At 55.1% G+C, this 17,507-nt stretch overlaps 1 protein-coding gene across 1 annotated transcript; it reads left to right on the top strand.

Annotated features, from left to right (window-relative positions):
- The first annotated feature begins 869 nt into the window (after nucleotides 1-869).
- Nucleotides 870-16,764, top strand: OTOP3 (otopetrin 3). Its single transcript, XM_075904267.1, has 7 exons — nucleotides 870-1,266; nucleotides 2,226-2,362; nucleotides 10,243-10,301; nucleotides 11,630-11,748; nucleotides 13,303-13,937; nucleotides 14,049-14,222; nucleotides 16,443-16,764. The coding sequence occupies exons 1-7, from the start codon at nucleotides 870-872 to the stop codon at nucleotides 16,611-16,613; spliced, it is 1,692 nt and encodes a 563-aa protein (XP_075760382.1). The 3' UTR covers nucleotides 16,614-16,764.
- The last annotated feature ends 743 nt before the right edge of the window (nucleotides 16,765-17,507 follow it).

The raw sequence follows: 17,507 nt of genomic DNA, 5'->3' as shown, positions 1-17,507 counted from the left end.
TGTCAGGAGGAGCCTTTACTGACAAACTGGAGCAGGCTGGGGCCAGTCTCACACGTCTTTGGAAGTCCCAGTTCCAAGAAGAGGATGGTGCAATTGTTAGTAGAGACAGGCCTCCACCGAAATCGAACAACCCTGAACGTTAGAAGGGGAGCTCAGATTCAGATCCAGATCCGGATGTTGTAGCCGATCTAGATGATTATCGTGAGACATGCTGGAAACCTGGATGCAGAGCTGGATGAAGAAGAAGGGAGGAGAGCAGGATGGGAACGTCAGCCGGCCTTACAAGTCTTCCACACACACCTGATGGTCACGTGAGAGCACCCAGCCATGACACAAGGCCTGGATCATGTACACAGACTGTAACGGATAACGTGAGACACACGCCAAAGTGTTTTTAACCAGGCATCTGTTTTCAGCTCCTTCCAGCATTCTGGGGGGATCTTTGCTGGTAAGGATGAGGCCACTTTTAGCATCTGACCCTATTATAGCTGAGGGGGGTTTGGCAGTGAGCCATTTCCTTCTCTGATCCAGCTGCCGGAGAGGAAAGATGAAATCCACCTGCGACTACACAGCATGTACAACAGGTGGAGGCCCCAAAGGAGCAGGCTCCCCAGGGACACTTGCTTTTCTGGTGCTCGAGGCTTGTCCTGGGAGGGTTTTTGGAGACCAATTGTGCCAGGGACTAAGCTGAGACCACCAAACTCATCTCACACGTAGCTTTAGCTCCATGTGAAGCCACGTGGCTCAGTGTGTAAATCCTCGCACGCTTTCCAGGTGATCTTATTAATCCCCATTTGTTCAGTGTCGCAGGGGGTTCCAGCGTGGATTCCTCTTCCCACCAGACAGCAGGAAAGGCTGGCCGCTGAGACATGGCTGGCATGGAAGCCGCCCGGCAGAGGCACCTTAACCAGGACACAGCGGGTGAAGAGGCAGCATCTGCAGCGCCCAAATCCTGGAAGATCCGCTACGAGAAGTCCTGGCTGCATCGGCGCTGCTCCTCGCTCCTGCACAGTGACAGGCAGGCTCGGAAGGGCGGACAGCTGTTCTCGGGGCTGCTGGCCATGAACGTGGTGTTTCTGGGCTGCGCCTTCATAAGCAGCATGATTTTTAACAGGGTGGCGATTACCTTGCGTGACGTCTGTATCCTCCTCTCCATCCTCAAGATCCTGTCTCTCTGCTGGATGGTCTACTACTTGCTGTGTACCAGCAGGAAGCCCCATGCGGTGCTGTACAGGGACTCCCATGCTGGGCCCCTCTGGGTGCAGGGTGAGTGCTGCATGCGTCTGCTTTCCCTTGCTCAGTGCCTGGCACACAAACCACTTTGCACACACGTTTTCAAACGGTCTGGGCTGTGGGATGTTGGGCCCTGGGTCTCATTGCTGTGGGAGGATCAAGTCACCAGTGGGGATGCTAAGGCAGCTTGTCCTGTACCACAGACTGCACTGGGCCCCAGAAGCAGCCAGCAATAGGCCTGCTTCCTGGGAGGTGGGGGGAAGCGCTCAGGGCTCCGTGCACTGCCCCTGCCCCGAGCACTAGCTCCACACTCCCATTGGGAACTTGCTTCTGGGGTGCAGCATGGTCTGTGGTGCCAGAAGAGGCAGGAAGCTGCATTAGCTCCCCCACTGCACCACTGACTGGGAGCCACTCAAGTTAAGCCCCTCCTGTCTCAGCCCGGACACCCCCAAAGCCGGAGCCCCCTCCTGCCTTCTAAAGCTCTTACCCCTGGAGCCCACACTTCAGTCAAATGATGTTGGGTTGTGGGTGTGGCAGCGTGTCGGGGTTCCCCCAATGCCTGCACCCCCGTAATGGCACGAACAGACTCCACCAGCCAGTGGGGGTCACCCACAGCCCCAGCCTAGCAACCAGCAAGGCACCAATACTACATCACAGCGGGCATCATCAATTTTCTGTTTGGCCCCAGTATCTTTAATTAGAGACGGAGCCAGCACTGACACACCCAAATGATCTAAAACAGTGACTCAGGGCTCTCCTCCCCACTCCCCAAACAATCATGAGGTTCCCAGATTCTCCCAAATTTCAGGGCACCGGGTTCCAGGATTTGAATTCAGCTCCCTCCACCCGAAACCACAGAGCGCAGGAAGCACAGAAGCAGGAGACATGTGATGTTTACTAAACTTTCACCAGTTTCGGTTCACTCCATGCAGGCTTCTCTAGAGCCAGATCCTGGCTTGCTGGATTCACTGATGGTTTTGCTCTTTGGACAGGGTCGCTAGTGTTATTTGGTGCCTGCAGCATCCTCCTCAGTGTGTTCTGGATCGGATACGACGGCAGCCGCAGACACTGCAAATCCCAGCTGGAAATCCTGTTCCCATGCATAGATATCATCTTCATTTGCATTCAGGTATGGAATGTCATCGGCTCTGGAACCCAGGCCGCCCTGGCCACCACATGCAGGGAGGGAGGGGAGAGAGGAAGAGCAGAGGCAGGGGGTGCTCATTAAAGATATTTTTAGTAGCAGTTACTGTTTTAAATACCAAACCAAAATTCACCACAAACAGGACATGAAGACATAAATGTAAAAAGGACGTCGCTACTGCGATAAAAGACAGTAAATCTGTCAGGAATGATGCAGAAGTTCCCCTGCTTCCTTCTGCGAAGTCAATAAAGCTCCAGAGACAAGTGAAAAGCTGTTTTACCCCAACCCCCTACCCCATCAGCAGCTTCATCTCTGTACCGATGTCCTGCAGGAAGCTTTTGTTGAAATGGGGATTTCTCTCCATTTGCAATTGTCTGACCCCAATGGCAACACCAGTGGCATGGTTACATGATTGTCACGGGGTGCGGCACCAGTCCGCCGCCCCACCACTTTGCTTACAGACAGGTAGTGCCCAATGCACCGCTTGCTCGCGTACCTCCTTGGCGGAGTGGGGGGTCCGGGCCCGCCCTCACTCCGGACCCCGACCCAGGGCCCTGACACCGAGAGCGTGCCTCTCGGTGGTAGCAGGGGGGTTAGTACCCCAAACACACCTGCTCCCGGGATACACGACCCGCCCTGGGTCCTCCTCCACTCCGCTGGGCCGCTCGGCCTACGTGGTCACCCTGACCGGCCCCTTTTGCTCCGGGGCTACCCCCTCCGTCGCCTCCCGCTCGCCGTCCCCGCTTCGCTTTCCCTCTCCTTCCCCCCTGCCGGACGCACCCCGCGCCTTTTCTACTTTCCCGGCTCTTCCGGGTTCCCTCTCCCCCTCCCCCGTCGCAGCCGTGACGTCATTGGCCGCGTCCCTGGGCGCGCCGTGATGACGCGTCACGGCCTCCCCGGCCCCGCTCTCCCGCTCGCCGGGCCCTGCCGCGGCCGCGTCTAGCTCCCCGGGGGTCCCCGTTAGCGCCCGCGAGTGGCGGGGCGGTCCTGCCCCGTCACACACCTCCCCCCTTCCTCCAGTCGGCCTGCCCTCCGGTTGCTCGTCCCCCGGCAACCGCGAGAGACAGTCTGCGTTCACGTTATCTTTACCGGGTCTGTGTTTAATGTCAAAACGAAAAGGTTGCAAGCTCAGGTACCACCGCATTATCCGCGCGTTGTTATCCTTCATGGACTGCATCCATTTCAGCGGTGCGTGGTCCGTCACCAGCGTGAAGGTATTGCCTGTAAGAAAGTAGCGTAAAGAGTCTATGGCCCATTTGATGGCCAACGCTTCCTTCTCTATTACGGCATAGTTCCTTTCCCTAGGGAATAATTTCCGGCTTAGGTAGGCTACGGGGTACTCTGCGCCCTCCTCCTCCTGTGCGAGGACTGCCCCGAGCCCTACCTCGGAGGCGTCAGTCTGCAAGAGGAACGGCTTCTCGAAATCGGGGGACCGTAGTACTGGGCCCGACACCAGGCACTGCCGTAGTGTCTCAAACGCCCTCACCCCTTGGGGCGTCCACATCACCCTCTGGGGTTTCTCTTTCTTTGTCAAGTCTGTTAAAGGGGCCGCCAGGGAGGCAAAGTGCTTTATAAACCGTCTATAGTACCCCGCAAGGCCCAGGAACTGGCGTACTTGTCGTTTGGTGTGGGGCCGGGGGTAATCCCTAATGGCGCATACCTTGTCTAGCAGTGGTTTTAGCCGGCCCCTCCCCACCGTGTACCCGAGGTAGGATACCTCCCTCTTCCCGAACTGGCACTTCTTGGGGTTAGCCGTGAGCCCGGCCCGTTGGAGCGCTCGCAGGACGGCTCCCAGTTGCTGCAAATGCTCCTCCCACGTCCTACTGAAGACGACGATGTCATCTATGTATGCTGTGGCGTAGTCGCGGTGGTCTTCTAAGATCTCGTCCATCAACCTCTGGAATGTGGCTGCTGCCCCGTGTAACCCGAACGGCATGGTGACGAACTGGAATAGACCGAACGGGGTAGCGAATGCTGTCTTCTCTCTGGCCGCCGGCGCCAGGGGTATTTGCCAGTACCCTTTCGTAAGGTCGATCGTTGATAGGTATTCCGCCCGCCCCAGGCGCTCCAGTAACTCGTCCACCCTGGGCATGGGGTATGCGTCGAACTTCGATACCGCGTTTAACTTACGGAAGTCTATGCAGAACCGTATGGCTCCATCCTTCTTCGGGACCAGTACGATGGGGCTACGCCACTCGCTCCGTGACTTCTCCACCACTCCCCACCGCAACATGTCCTGCAGCTCTTTTTGGACCGTGTCCCACAACTTCCGGGGGATGGGACGTACCTGATCCCTCACTCGACTCCCCGGTTCCGTCGTGATCTCATGGTACGCCCGGGTCGTCCTCCCTGGTCGGCTCGTCAGGCTGGCGGCCGCCTGTTGTAGTACCGCCCGCAGTTGTGCCTGTTGAGTAAGATTTAGCTCCCTCCCCATGGGGCTGGCCGCCCAAGTGACCTCTTCCTCGCCCCAGGGTCCGAACTCAATCTCCGTACTAAGAGCTTCCGATGGGGGCTCCTCCCGGGGTACCCACCGTTTTAACAGGTTGATGTGGTACACTTGGCTCTGCCGGTGCTTTCCCCCTACCTGGACTTCATAGTCCACCTCCCCAATCCTCTTGGTCACCCGGTAAGGTCCCTGCCACTTGGCCAATAACTTGGACTCCCCTGCCGGCAGCAGGACCAGCACTGGGTCGCCCGGGTTAAAGACCCTTAGCCGCGTCCCTGCGTTGTAATGGCGGGCCTGGGTTTCTTGGGCTTTTTTCAGGTTTTCTTGCGCCCACCTGCCTATAGTTCGCATGCGGTCCCGCAACTTGATTACGTATTGGACCGCCCCTAGGGCAGTGGATGCCTGCTCTTCCCATCCCTCCCGCACCAAGTCTAGTATGCCCCGCGGGCGTCGGCCGTACAATAGTTCGAACGGAGAAAACCCTACCGAGGACTGCGGTACCTCTCGTATTGCGAAGAGCAGGGGTGGCAGCAGCTTGTCCCAGTCTCGTGGGTCGTCTTGGACCAGCCTCCGCAACATGGCTTTTAGGGTTTTGTTGAAGCGTTCTACCAGCCCGTCCGTCTGAGGGTGGTAGGCTGCGGTGCGAATCTTCTTTATCTGTAGCCATCTGCACAGTTCTTTCATTAGGCGCGATACCAGGTTCGTCCCCTGGTCCGTCAGGATCTCTTTCGGGAGCCCGACGCGGGCGAACATTTTCACCAGCTCATCGGCTATCGTAGCCGCGTTGGTCTTGCGCAGGGGGACAGCCTCCGGGTAGCGGGTGGCGTAATCCACCACCACTAGTATATACTGGTGCCCTCTCCGAGTCCGCTCCAAAGGCCCCACGAGGTCCAAACCTATCCTCTCGAAGGGTTCGGTCACTAGCGGCATGGGTACGAGGGCAGCCCGTGGGACCCGTGCCTCCGCTGTCCGTTGGCATTGGGGGCATGATCTGCAAAAGTTCTTAACATCCTGGTATACCCCTGGCCAATAAAACCGCTGGATCACCCGTTGTTGCGTCTTCTCGGTTCCCAAGTGCCCGGCCCAGGGATTGTCGTGGGCCATTTCCATCACCCTCCACCGGTATGCTTTTGGGACGAGTAGCTGGGTCTCCCCGCCTGCCGTCCCCGGGACCCGGTACAGCCGGTCCCCTTGGATCTCGAAGTGGGGTCCCTGCTCGCTTCGTTGTGGGGTCCCCTCGCCTTCCACCCGGGGCTCTAGCGCGTTTTCCCAGGCGTGCTGTAATGACGGGTCCTCCCGCTGCAAGGCTAGGAAGTCGCCTGTGTCGACCTCTAGGGTCACCTGCGCCTCCTCCCCGCCTAGCCCTTGTGGGGGTATCGTCTCCTCCTCCTCCTCCTCCTGGGTAGCCCACGCCTCCCGCGTGTCTCTTACACCGGGGGGGCCCCGTTCGCCTAGCAACCGCCGCAATCCGGGCCAATCCCGGCCTAGTAACACAGGGTAGGGTAGTCGGTGAGTCACTGCTACTCGTAATTCCCCGCCCTGGCTCCCATCGTGTAGCCTCACCCGGGTCGTCGGGTACGGTCGGGTGTCCCCGTGTACGCACTTGATCCAGACTTGTGCCCCCGTGTGCCCTAATCTTCCTAACGCGTCTCTCCGTACTAGCGTCTGTCCGCACCCTGAGTCTAGAACGGCCTCTACTACCTCCCCGTTCAAGCGTATCCGCCTTATCATGCGGGCCCGGCTTACCTCCTGCCGGGGGCCTTTCCGGGGTCTAGGTTGGCCGTAGGTGCAGTCCATCATGGGGCAGTCCCGGCGGATGTGGCCCTCCTGGCCGCACTGGTAGCACGTCGGTTTTGGTTGGATCCTCTGCGCATCTTCCGCCCTCTTGCCGGCTTCGGCCCGGGGTTCCCCTTTTCCGTGGTCCTCGGTACCGCGCCATACCGGGGCCAGCCGTCGCTCCGGTCCTCGGACTGGGGGACTTCCAGCCCTAGGCCCCGTGTTGTCCCGCCCTTCCTTCCCTTTGGGGCTAGGGCCTCCCCGACCCACCGGGTTGGTCGTTGTGCCTACCTTGCCATGTCCTTCCGGCGTCTCGGCTGCCAGGAAGTGTTCCATGAGCGTGACCGCTTCCTCTAGGGTCCCGGGCAGGTGTCGCCGTACCCATTGTTGGCCCTCCGCGGGGAGCACTTGTAAGTACTGCTCGAGTACGACCAGGTCAGCCACCTGCGTTGCGGTCTTGGTGGACGGTTCCAGCCACCTAAACCCGGCTTCCCGGATCCGCTGCGCGACTGCCCGCGGCCGTTCCCCCGTTGCATATCTGGCCGCCCGGAACCTCTGCCTATAGGTCTCGGGCGAAATACCAAGTTGGTCGAGGATCGCCTCCTTGACCTTGTAGTAGCACAACGAGTCCCGGTCGGACAAACTCCGGTAGGCGAGCTGGGCCGGACCGGACAGGTAAGGGGCGAGTATAGTAGCCCAGTGCTCTTGGGGCCAACGGGCCGCCGTGGCCACACGTTCGAAAGTTACCAGGAATGCCTCGGCGTCGTCCTCGGCCCCCAATTTGGTGAGCCTAATGGGGAGTCGCGCAGGGCCCGCCGCCTCCTCTTCCTCGTCGTTGGTGGGTCCGATCAGGCCCGCCCCATCCTTCAGCTCCCTTACCAGCTGCTTCTGCTGTTCTCTAAACTCGGAGGTTAGTTGTCGCAACGCCTCCGTTTGTTGCTTCTGGAGCTGGCGTTGGCTATCCCCCAGCCACTCTACAATTTTGTCGGCATCCATGGTGCCGTGTCCTATTTTGAAATGGTAGTTAGGATAGAGTGGCCACCAGCCAGCGAGAACGGAAAATAAAACAAACCACCACCCTCGCACCCTCGGTTTCAGGGGTGCAAAACTACCCACATTCTCCACCAGGTGTCACGGGGTGCGGCACCAGTCCGCCGCCCCACCACTTTGCTTACAGACAGGTAGTGCCCAATGCACCGCTTGCTCGCGTACCTCCTTGGCGGAGTGGGGGGTCCGGGCCCGCCCTCACTCCGGACCCCGACCCAGGGCCCTGACACCGAGAGCGTGCCTCTCGGTGGTAGCAGGGGGGTTAGTACCCCAAACACACCTGCACCCGGGATACACGACCCGCCCTGGGTCCTCCTCCACTCCGCTGGGCCGCTCGGCCTACGTGGTCACCCTGACCGGCCCCTTTTGCTCCGGGGCTACCCCCTCCGTCGCCTCCCGCTCGCCGTCCCCGCTTCGCTTTCCCTCTCCTTCCCCCCTGCCGGACGCACCCCGCGCCTTTTCTACTTTCCCGGCTCTTCCGGGTTCCCTCTCCCCCTCCCCCGTCGCAGCCGTGACGTCATTGGCCGCGTCCCTGGGCGCGCCGTGATGACGCGTCACGGCCTCCCCGGCCCCGCTCTCCCGCTCGCCGGGCCCTGCCGCGGCCGCGTCTAGCTCCCCGGGGGTCCCCGTTAGCGCCCGCGAGTGGCGGGGCGGTCCTGCCCCGTCACAATGATTTAAAACGCTTTGCAACCAGAAGTTCTGTAAAGTTGGACTCGATGGCTCCTGAGGTCTCTTCCAGCCCTAGGATTCTATGAGTCTATGAAAGTAGGACATCCCTCTGACCCTGGGCCAGTCCTCAGATCCTTCTGGTGGGTCAGTGGGCACCCCCCTCTGGAAGGGCCCAGAGGGGATGGGGGGTGGGCAGGGATTTCTGTGCATTCCCTCCTCCCACATGTCTCCTGACTCCCCCTGCTGGAATGCATCTCCCCCTCCCACAGCCTTGCTTGCCACCCTGGGGGCCGCCACTCTCAAGAGTGCGGCAAAGCTAGAGCAGCTTCCAACTGCGGTGCAGTGTGGAGAAAGGCTCTGGTGGTGGGGTAAGGCTCTGACCGGTTGCTTCCCCTTGCCAGAGCTCTCCCGCGCCACAATGCAGACTCTGAGAGCAGGGAGCTACCGAACCTTTTTTCCCACTGTTCCCCCCCATTCTCCCGCCAGAGTGTTCCATGAACAAGTGTAGCTACGCACTAGTGTAGACGCAGCCCGGCTTTCACCGGCGTATAGTGTAGAGCAGGGGTGGGGAACCTTTTTTGGGTCGGGGGCCACTGACTCTCAGAAAAATAGGTGAGGGGCCATGCAAAAGTGAGAAGCAAAAATCCCCCAAACCAAAAAAATTCACCGACGTGGCCCCCAGCTGAGACGCAGACTCTCCCCACATTCCCCTCGCACAGCAGAGCCTGGGGGGCCCAGGGGAGTAGATTTTGTGGGGCTCCCTGGGCTCTGGACTCAGGCCAAAAACAAGGGGTTCAGTGTGGGGGAGAGGGCTGCCAGGAAGCAGGCTTGGAGTGTGGGGACTGGTGGATCTGGGAAGATGGGAGGGTGCAGGAGTGGGCTGGGGGTGGGAGGGGCCACAGGGTGGGAGTGCCAGCACCCAGTTTCCCAATGCTGGGGGGGAGCCCTGAGCCTCAGGGGCTAGATCCAGACAAGCCAGGGATTGGATCCAGATCCCGGGCCATAGGCTCCCCAACCCTGTTGTAGAGGGAGCCATACGTGTTTCCCCTGCACGTTAAACAGGTATTATGCACATGGCATTTATATGGCACATCATATTAAATGCTAATGTTGGGTAGTTCTGCTCTCTGACTCTCATTCTCATCACTTCTGTCATGGTATCTCTCCGTCCCACTATACACTGCTAATCTACGCAGCCCCTTTGGCTCCCACGGATAGGAAACCTGTGAAAGACAAGCTGTCCGAACGGCACGTCCTAGTACAGGCGGTGTTGTGAGTTCATGGCCCCTCCCAGCATTTGGAATGTGGGATCCTAAACAAAAGATAAGGCAGGAACAAATTAAAACAGAACAACAAGCTGATTAAATACGTCACCCAAATCTGCCAAAGTGCTTTTAGCTTGTAAACCACCATACGGTGAGCACGGCCGATTTCAATGCCAACTTCAGAGCACCCCTTCTGTGTAAGGGGAGCTGCAGGCTGCTAGAGAGGTGCCTTCTGGAGAGAGCAGGCAGAAGGTGCGCCGCCTTCTCGGACTGCTGCTCTGTCCAGGCACGTTCCATGGCTACACTTGGCTATCCAAGAGACCGGAGATTATTTTCCATATCAAACCGCAAATGTCAAGCAGCTGGCTGCACTTTAGACAATACAGGTTTGCCCACACGCAGGTGCTGCTAAACGGATGCACATGCACCCCTAAACTCAAGGACGCCTGCATCCATTCCCAGAGTGGCACGTGCTGCCCCTCGACGACTGCATTCGCACAGGCTGTGCACGCACATGCACACACCCATGACCGGGTTTGCAATAGATTCATGTGATTGTTCTGTTGCACACACACACACACACACACACACACACACACACACACACACACACCTGTGAGCAGTTTGCAATAGGGTCACGTGATTGTTTCTGTTGCTTTCAGACGTACCTTATATGGCGCCACTGTAAGGACTGTACCCAAGTCCAGCACAACCTGACCAGGTAGGATGAGAGAAGGAGGAGCCTTATTTAAGAACCCTTCACGTTGCTTTGAACACTCCCATGCCAGACCTTCCTGACTCCACTTTCCCTTCCTCGGCAGCCTTCCACCAGGCTCCTTCTAACACACATTTCAGCTTTAAAGATCTTTGTAGGTTGAAATAGAAGGGTTTTATATTTAAGGCAGGGCAGATCAATCGGTCCCCTTTCAAACAGACTTCAGATGGGATTTGCCTTCTCTGAGCCAACTTCCTGTTTGGTCCCTGTGGCATCAACCGTTTCATTTCCTAATCCCATCTCCGGGCCTCTTGATTGTCCTCAGTGGAGGATAGTGACCTAGTCAGCGTGAAGGTTTCAGATTATGATAGAGCAGGGGTGGGCTAAAGGGCCTCTGGCTGGATCCGGCCCGCCAAGTGGGTTGATCCAGCCCACGGAGGCCCTGCCACTCCCCCCGCCCTGGCCCATCAGGGGCTGGGGGGAAGCACATGAAGTTTCCTCTGCTCTGCTCCTGCCCTGAAAGGTGAGTGCGGTTCTTAGAAGCACCATATGCTCCTGGCAGGGCGGGAGGAGACTTCACGTGCTCCCCCGCCCCCAAACCCTGATTGACCTGGGTGCAGAATGGGGCGCACACAAAATCTCCTCCCACCTCCAGGGGCATGGGTGCCGAGGGGGAACCTCTGGGCAGGGGCAAAGATTTCACTGGCTGCCCCACCGCGAGATCAAACATGGTCTGTGGGTGGAGAAGCAGGGCAACCCGGGGCCACTTCAAAAATTTCTGAAGTGGCCCCCAGTAAAAAATTATTGCCCACCCCTGCGATATCCATGCCATCGCTGCGGGTCAGTGGAGTTCTTGTCAATTCCCCTGAGCAGGAAAATTCATCTTTAAAGGATGCGAGATTTTACAAACCAATTCCCAGCCTTGAGAATCTTCCTACTGCATGAAGTTGCTGAGGCACGAAGTTTTGACTTGTCCATTCTCTTTACGTCAACATGATTTAGCTAGCTTTCTCCTGGCCACGACACACTCCTAGGACACCTCCAAGCCTGAATGGGCCTGTTGCCCGGCTGTACACTAGTTTCTGAGTTCTGCTACAAATCTAGTTCTCATGCAAGTGGGAACGGATATCACTGTGCAGGAACGGGTGTGCTTGTGTGTGCAAATACATAAGTGTGCATGCACAAAGGTAGGCATAAGCACAGGTGTGCATGCACACCCCCATGAGAGTCCAGGTGGCATCATACAAGTTGAAGAATGTGTGGGCTCCAGATAGCCAAACAGCTGAGGGCTCTCTTGAGTGACACGTTGTAAAACTGTTCTTCCCCTTTTACAGATGTGGGCTGATGCTGACCATGGCCACGGATCTCCTCCTTTGGCTGTTAGCCGTGACCAATGACTCTGTTCATAGGGAAATTGAATCTGCACTCAAAGGTCTCGTGCAGAATTTTCTAGGTACGGCTCATTCTTCAACTGCTTCTTAATAGCAACAAGTAGACAGAACCCGTGAGGTCAGCAATGGCCTGTGGCCACAGGCATGCAGTTTTCTGAATCATCCCCTTGGGATGTGTGGCTTCACTAAAGCACAAGGAGCAGATACCTGTTTTTTCTGGGGAAAGAGGAAGTTTTGCTGAATTGCAGGTTGGTAGAAATCTAGGGTTTTTTTTTGGATGATCCATAAAGCAGTTTGGATTGTTTGGAATGAGCTGATTTACCTGGAAAGGTATATAGCCACTAAACTTTGGAGTTAAAGAGCTCTCCTGGGAAGCTAGGGAAGGAAAAAGAACATGTATTACACACACGTCAAGATCTACACGTAGTCATGGTCAGGGACCAGGTCCGGTCTCCTCTTCCAGAAAGAGAGAGAGAATCCCCATTGGTTCCCGTCATGACTATAGGCTTGTCTCCACTATGCCGGGGATTGATGCTGCAGCAATCAATCCACTGGCCATCGATTTATCATGCCTGCTTAGACACAATAAATCAATTTCCAACTGCTATCCCGTTGACATCGGTATTCCACTAGGATGAGAAGAGTAGCCGACATTGACAGGAGAGCAGCCCCTGCCAACCTTACTGGACACAAAACACGACAGACAGTACGTCGACTTCAGCTATTCTATTTGTGGAGCTGAAGGGACGTAGGTTAGATCAATGGCAGCAGTTAGTGTGGACGAGGCCTAAATTCAACATGACATCAGAAACTTCAACCCCTCTGGCAGATGTTTTAGACCTTTACCAGTGGTCTTAGTCTCCCCGATGCATGTAAAGAGAGTTTAGTGGATTGAGCAGGAAAGTCTTAGCACTGACCCTGGCTTTGCCATTGGCAGGCTGCATGGCCTTGACATCACCTGTCTGTGTAATGTAGAAATGGAAAGATTAATAATAGGTGGCAGGTTTAAAACAAACAAAAGGAAGTTTTTCTTCACCCAGCGCATAGTCAACCTGTGGAACTCCTTGCCAGAGGATGTTGTGAAGACTAGGATTTTAACGGGGGTCAGAAAAGAGCTACATAAATTCAGGGAGGTTAGGTCCATCAATGGCTATTAGCTAGGATGGGTAGGAATGGTATCCTTAGCCTCTGTTTGCCTGGAAATGGATGACAGGAGAGGGATCATGTCAGAATTACCTGTTGTGTTCATTCCGTCTGGGGCATCTGGCATTGGCCACTGTCAGAAGACAGGATACTGGGCTAGATGGACCTTTGGTCTGACCCAGTATGGCCGTTCTTATGTTCTTATAACTTACCCCTTCTTGGGTGGACTGAGAGTGATGCTTAATTAGCGTTTGTAGAGCACTTAGAACATGGGAAGGGCTATGTATTATTATTATGACACCACCCCCTCCTTGCCCAGTCTTGAGGCTCACTTGGCTTTATGCCTATCATTGGCCTTTCAGGGGCAGGCAGGTACATAGGACTTCAGAGCAGGTAGCCAGGAAATACTTAAAAAACCCTCCCCGGCTGCTTGTGGCTCCCAAGTGACTCCCTCTCCTCTCCTCCCACTACAGGCAACGAGACCAGCCCATGCAGGTGCCCAAACACAACAGCCTGCTTCATCTTCCAGAAAGGCTACATCTTGCTGTACCCCTTCAACCCGGAATACTGCCTCATCAGCAGCTCCATGCTGTACGTCATGTGGAAGAACGTGGGCAGGCGCATCCCTCCCCACCAGACCATTCATGCTAGGCCCAAGTTCAAGCTCCGGGGAGTCATCGTTGGGCTGGTGCTGGGCATAGCTGCCATGTTCATTGGGATCTGTGTCTTCATGGCCTACCAGATCCAGGTCACCAGGTCAGGGCCGAGGCAGGTCTTTGTGCTGTATTACTCCTACTACATCGCGCTGCTGCCGTTGATGAGCGTGGGGGCCTTGGCTGGGACAGTCATCCATGGCTTGGAAGAGCGCGAACTAGACACTGTGAAAAACCCTACCCGAAGCCTGGACGTGGTCCTGCTGATGGGAGCAGCCCTGGGCCAGATTGGCATTTCTTACTTCTCCATTGTTGCCATTGTGGCCACCAACAGCAGAGGTCTGGTGGACAGACTCATCCTGACCTATGGAGTCAGCCTCATCATTCAGCACATCACCCAGAACATCTTCATTATCGAGGGGCTTCACAGGCAGCCTTTGGTGGAGGAACCTGAGGTCAGCCCTGCTGAGGCTCCCCCACAGAACTCAGACCCACCCAGTGAAGAGGCAACCATGTCACACACCAGCCAGGAGCCCACACTGCCCCCTGGTGACAAAGAGACTGAGGCAAAAGAAGGTGAGAAGTGTGAAGACAGTGACCCCAGAAGAGTTTACCCTCTAGAGATAGGACAGGAGATCAGGAGGGTTTCGCAAACCTACATCAATACCTACAGCCACCTGAACTGGAAGAGGAAAGCCCTGAAGGAGATCTCCATCTTCTTGGTCTTGTGCAACATCATAGTGAGTATCTCTCTTGAGCTTCCTTCCCTACATCCCAAGCCCAATGAGAATGGGTATAAACAGAGAACACCTTGGCTCTACCTTGGCTCTCTCACCCCTGCCCACTCCTTTTTCTTTTTCCTTTGAGCTATCCATCCTTCCAAAGACCATTAAAATCAACATTTCCTTGGCCTGATAGTCAACTCTTACTAGTAAGCCAGCTCTGAGGCCTGTGCTACAACGCAGACAAGGTGTCCAGTTAACATCTTGCTCCTTGACCCTAAAATATATTTTTAAAGCTAATCATGACTAAATAATGAGTGGCTGCATTTTCTGCACTGGGCAGGAACGGGGGTCATGGAACATAGGCAGCTAAAAAACCCTCAAATGCCCCGACTTTAGGTAGATTAGAAGTTATTAGACACATTAGGTGTTGTGACAGAGCAGGTTAAAGGACTTGGGGGAAGGGGAGAAAGGCTGCTCTAGCAGAGGAAACAGCAGCAATCCTGGCTAATTAGGGGCAGCTGAGAAGGGGCAGCTGCAAATCAATTAAGGGCCAGATGAAGCTGATTGGGGCTCTGCCCTGAGGGAGGGTGGAGAGAGAGAGAAGGGAGCCCGGAGAGGAGGAAAACAACCCAGTGTTATGGAGACTCAAGTGTGGAGGAGCAGGAGGAGGACACCATGCAACAGGGAAATGGAGACATGCAAAATAGCCATGAAAAATGCCACATTTTCCAAGTTCCTCCCACCAGCCACATGACAAAAGCTGAACCCAGCTATGGGGGCAACTCTGTTGTTACAGGGTCTCCAGATGGGGTTCTATTAGAGACAGGGTTTTATTGGCAGAGACTGCAGGAATGTAAAGGGAGGAAACATCCCTCCAAGATGTCATCAGCTAGTGACTTGCTCCCATTCACCAGAGGTACCCAATGGTTACCTCAGCCAGCCCTGCATCCATTCAGCACCACAGGCTTTTGAGGATACCTAGTGCCATGGAATATGCTGAATATATAGGGAGCGAGACAGTGGTTCTCAACTAGGGAAACATGTGCCAGTGGGAGTATTCGGGACTTCTAGAGGGCAAGCCCAGATTAACTCCTTTGGGGATGAGGTATTTTGGATCAAGGGGGCTCTAGGCTGCAGACGAGGGATTTGGAGTGTGGGAGGGGAGGCTCAGTGCAAGAGATTGGGGTAGGGATCTGGCCAGGAACTTGGGTGCCAGAGTGGGCTCAGGGTTAGGGTGTGGGGTCTGGGAGGGATTTAGGGTGCAGAAGGGGCCTGGGGCAAGGAGTTAAGGTACAGAGTTCCTCCTTGGGGCAGCTCCTGTTTGGGTGGGGTGGACAAGTGGCTCCATGCAGCCTGCACTCACTTGCAAGCACTGCCCCACAAAGCTTCCATTGGTCACCAAACATCGCCAATGGGAGCTGCAGGAGGGAGAGGCGGAGCCTGCAGGTGCAGTCAGTGCTGGGACATGGCTCCGGGGAGGGGTGGAACATACACATCCGCTGCCAAGCAGAGCTGTCCCAGAATACAGCACATAGAGGCATTAGTGTCCTTCCCACCCTAGCACCTGGGCTGCAGCACCCTAAAGCCCCTTTCTTCACCCGGCCCTGCTTGGGGTTACCTCAGCTCATCTAGAGATTCGCCTAGTTTTACAACAGGCCACATAAAAATCACTGGCAAAGTCAGCATAAACTAAAATTTAATACAGTGACTCGTTTATCTTCCTCTATATGCTATACACTAATAAGTACAATACAGCCAGTCCCCGAGTTACAAATGGTCGATTTACGACCATTCACATTTATGACCAAACCTCCCATTAAGCGGTCGTAAAGGCGGTCCCCGAGTTATGAATGCGACCCGTGCTTACGAACAGAGTGGTCGCAATGTAACTCGATGGGGTCCGACTTATGAACAAGCGTTTAGTCCGTAACCCATTCGTAACTTGGGGACCAGCTGTAATTCTATTCCAGTTAATTTATTTTATAATTCTATGGTAGCAAGGACAAAGTCAGCCATTTGTGAGTAGCAGTGTGTGCTGACTCTTCTGTATTGTTAGGTCTGGTTTTGTAAGCAGAGTCTTTAAGTGGGGTGACACTTGTTGGGGACGGGACGTTCACAAGACAAATCAGACTGCTGATAAGGGAACAGCAGTCTGGAGAGGTTGAGGTTGAAAGCCCCCTGCTATAGTACTCCCTAACCTCCTCTGACTTCTGCTCTTTACTCCTACCCTTCTAGCTGTGGCTCATGCCCGCGTTCGGGATGCACCCCACCTTTGAGAACGGGCTGGAGAAGTCGTTTTACGGTTACTCCACCTGGTTTGCCATCGTGAACTTCAGCATGCCCCTTGGTGTGTTCTACAGGATGCACTCTGTCGGGGGGCTCCTGGAGGTTTACATGTCATCCTGATCCAGGTCCACCCCTCCCTCACCCGGTGGCAGAAGCGAAATAGGAAATGGAGCTGCACACAGCAGTAGCCAGATGGAGACGTGGGAACCAAGACTCTTATACTTCCAGCTCATGTTCATTTGGATTTTTGCTTTGGCTCCTCTAAGCTCTGTTTCTCTAGGAGTTTTGGATGAAAAGGGATTTTAACATGCTGGTATCTAGCACCTTTCTCCCCAAAAATCAAAACAATCTAGACCAGTCTGTAAAATATCTTATTGTGCAATGAAACAAACTAGGGGGAGAATAATAGGTATAACATGGTTACTGCCTTCAGGACATTGTATGGTGAGTAATGGGACTTCAAACAGCACCACCTTCAATCCTCTGAACATAAGAGGAGCAACAAGATGCACAGACTCAAATACTTCTGAAATCATTACCCTCCATGTGTCAGTCAGCGACAAGGGTCAGGTACCCTAATAGCAGTCTAAGAATGATGTCACAGAAGTACCTGAAGTAGGTGCCCCATGGTTGAACAAAAATGCCCATAAGATCATATAAGGTTCATAAGAGCATCTATGAGGTGCAGTGTAGCGGCAAGAGCAAATCTAGGAGCATTCGACTCCTGATTTTGACACTCGCTCAGTATGTACCTTGGGCCAGATGCTCAGATATTTAGTTCTTTAAGGGCTTGTCTATGCCTGAAATGCTGCACTGCTGCATCTGTGCTGCTGAATAGACAGTACCTGTGCTGGCAGGAAGGATTTTCCTATCGGCCTAGGTAATCCACTTCCCTGAGAGGCAACAGCAAAGTTGCTAGAATTCTTCTCCCAGCCTACCGCTGTCTATACCAGGGGTTATACTGATTTAAGTGTGTCACTCGGGGGGTGGACTTTTCACACCCTTGAGTGTTTG

Source organism: Pelodiscus sinensis, chromosome 20, assembly GCF_049634645.1.
Source record: "Pelodiscus sinensis isolate JC-2024 chromosome 20, ASM4963464v1, whole genome shotgun sequence".
Lineage (NCBI taxonomy): Eukaryota > Metazoa > Chordata > Testudines > Trionychidae > Pelodiscus > Pelodiscus sinensis.
The sequence above is the reverse complement of the archived record's forward strand: the minus strand, read 5'-3'. Positions and strand labels throughout refer to the sequence as shown.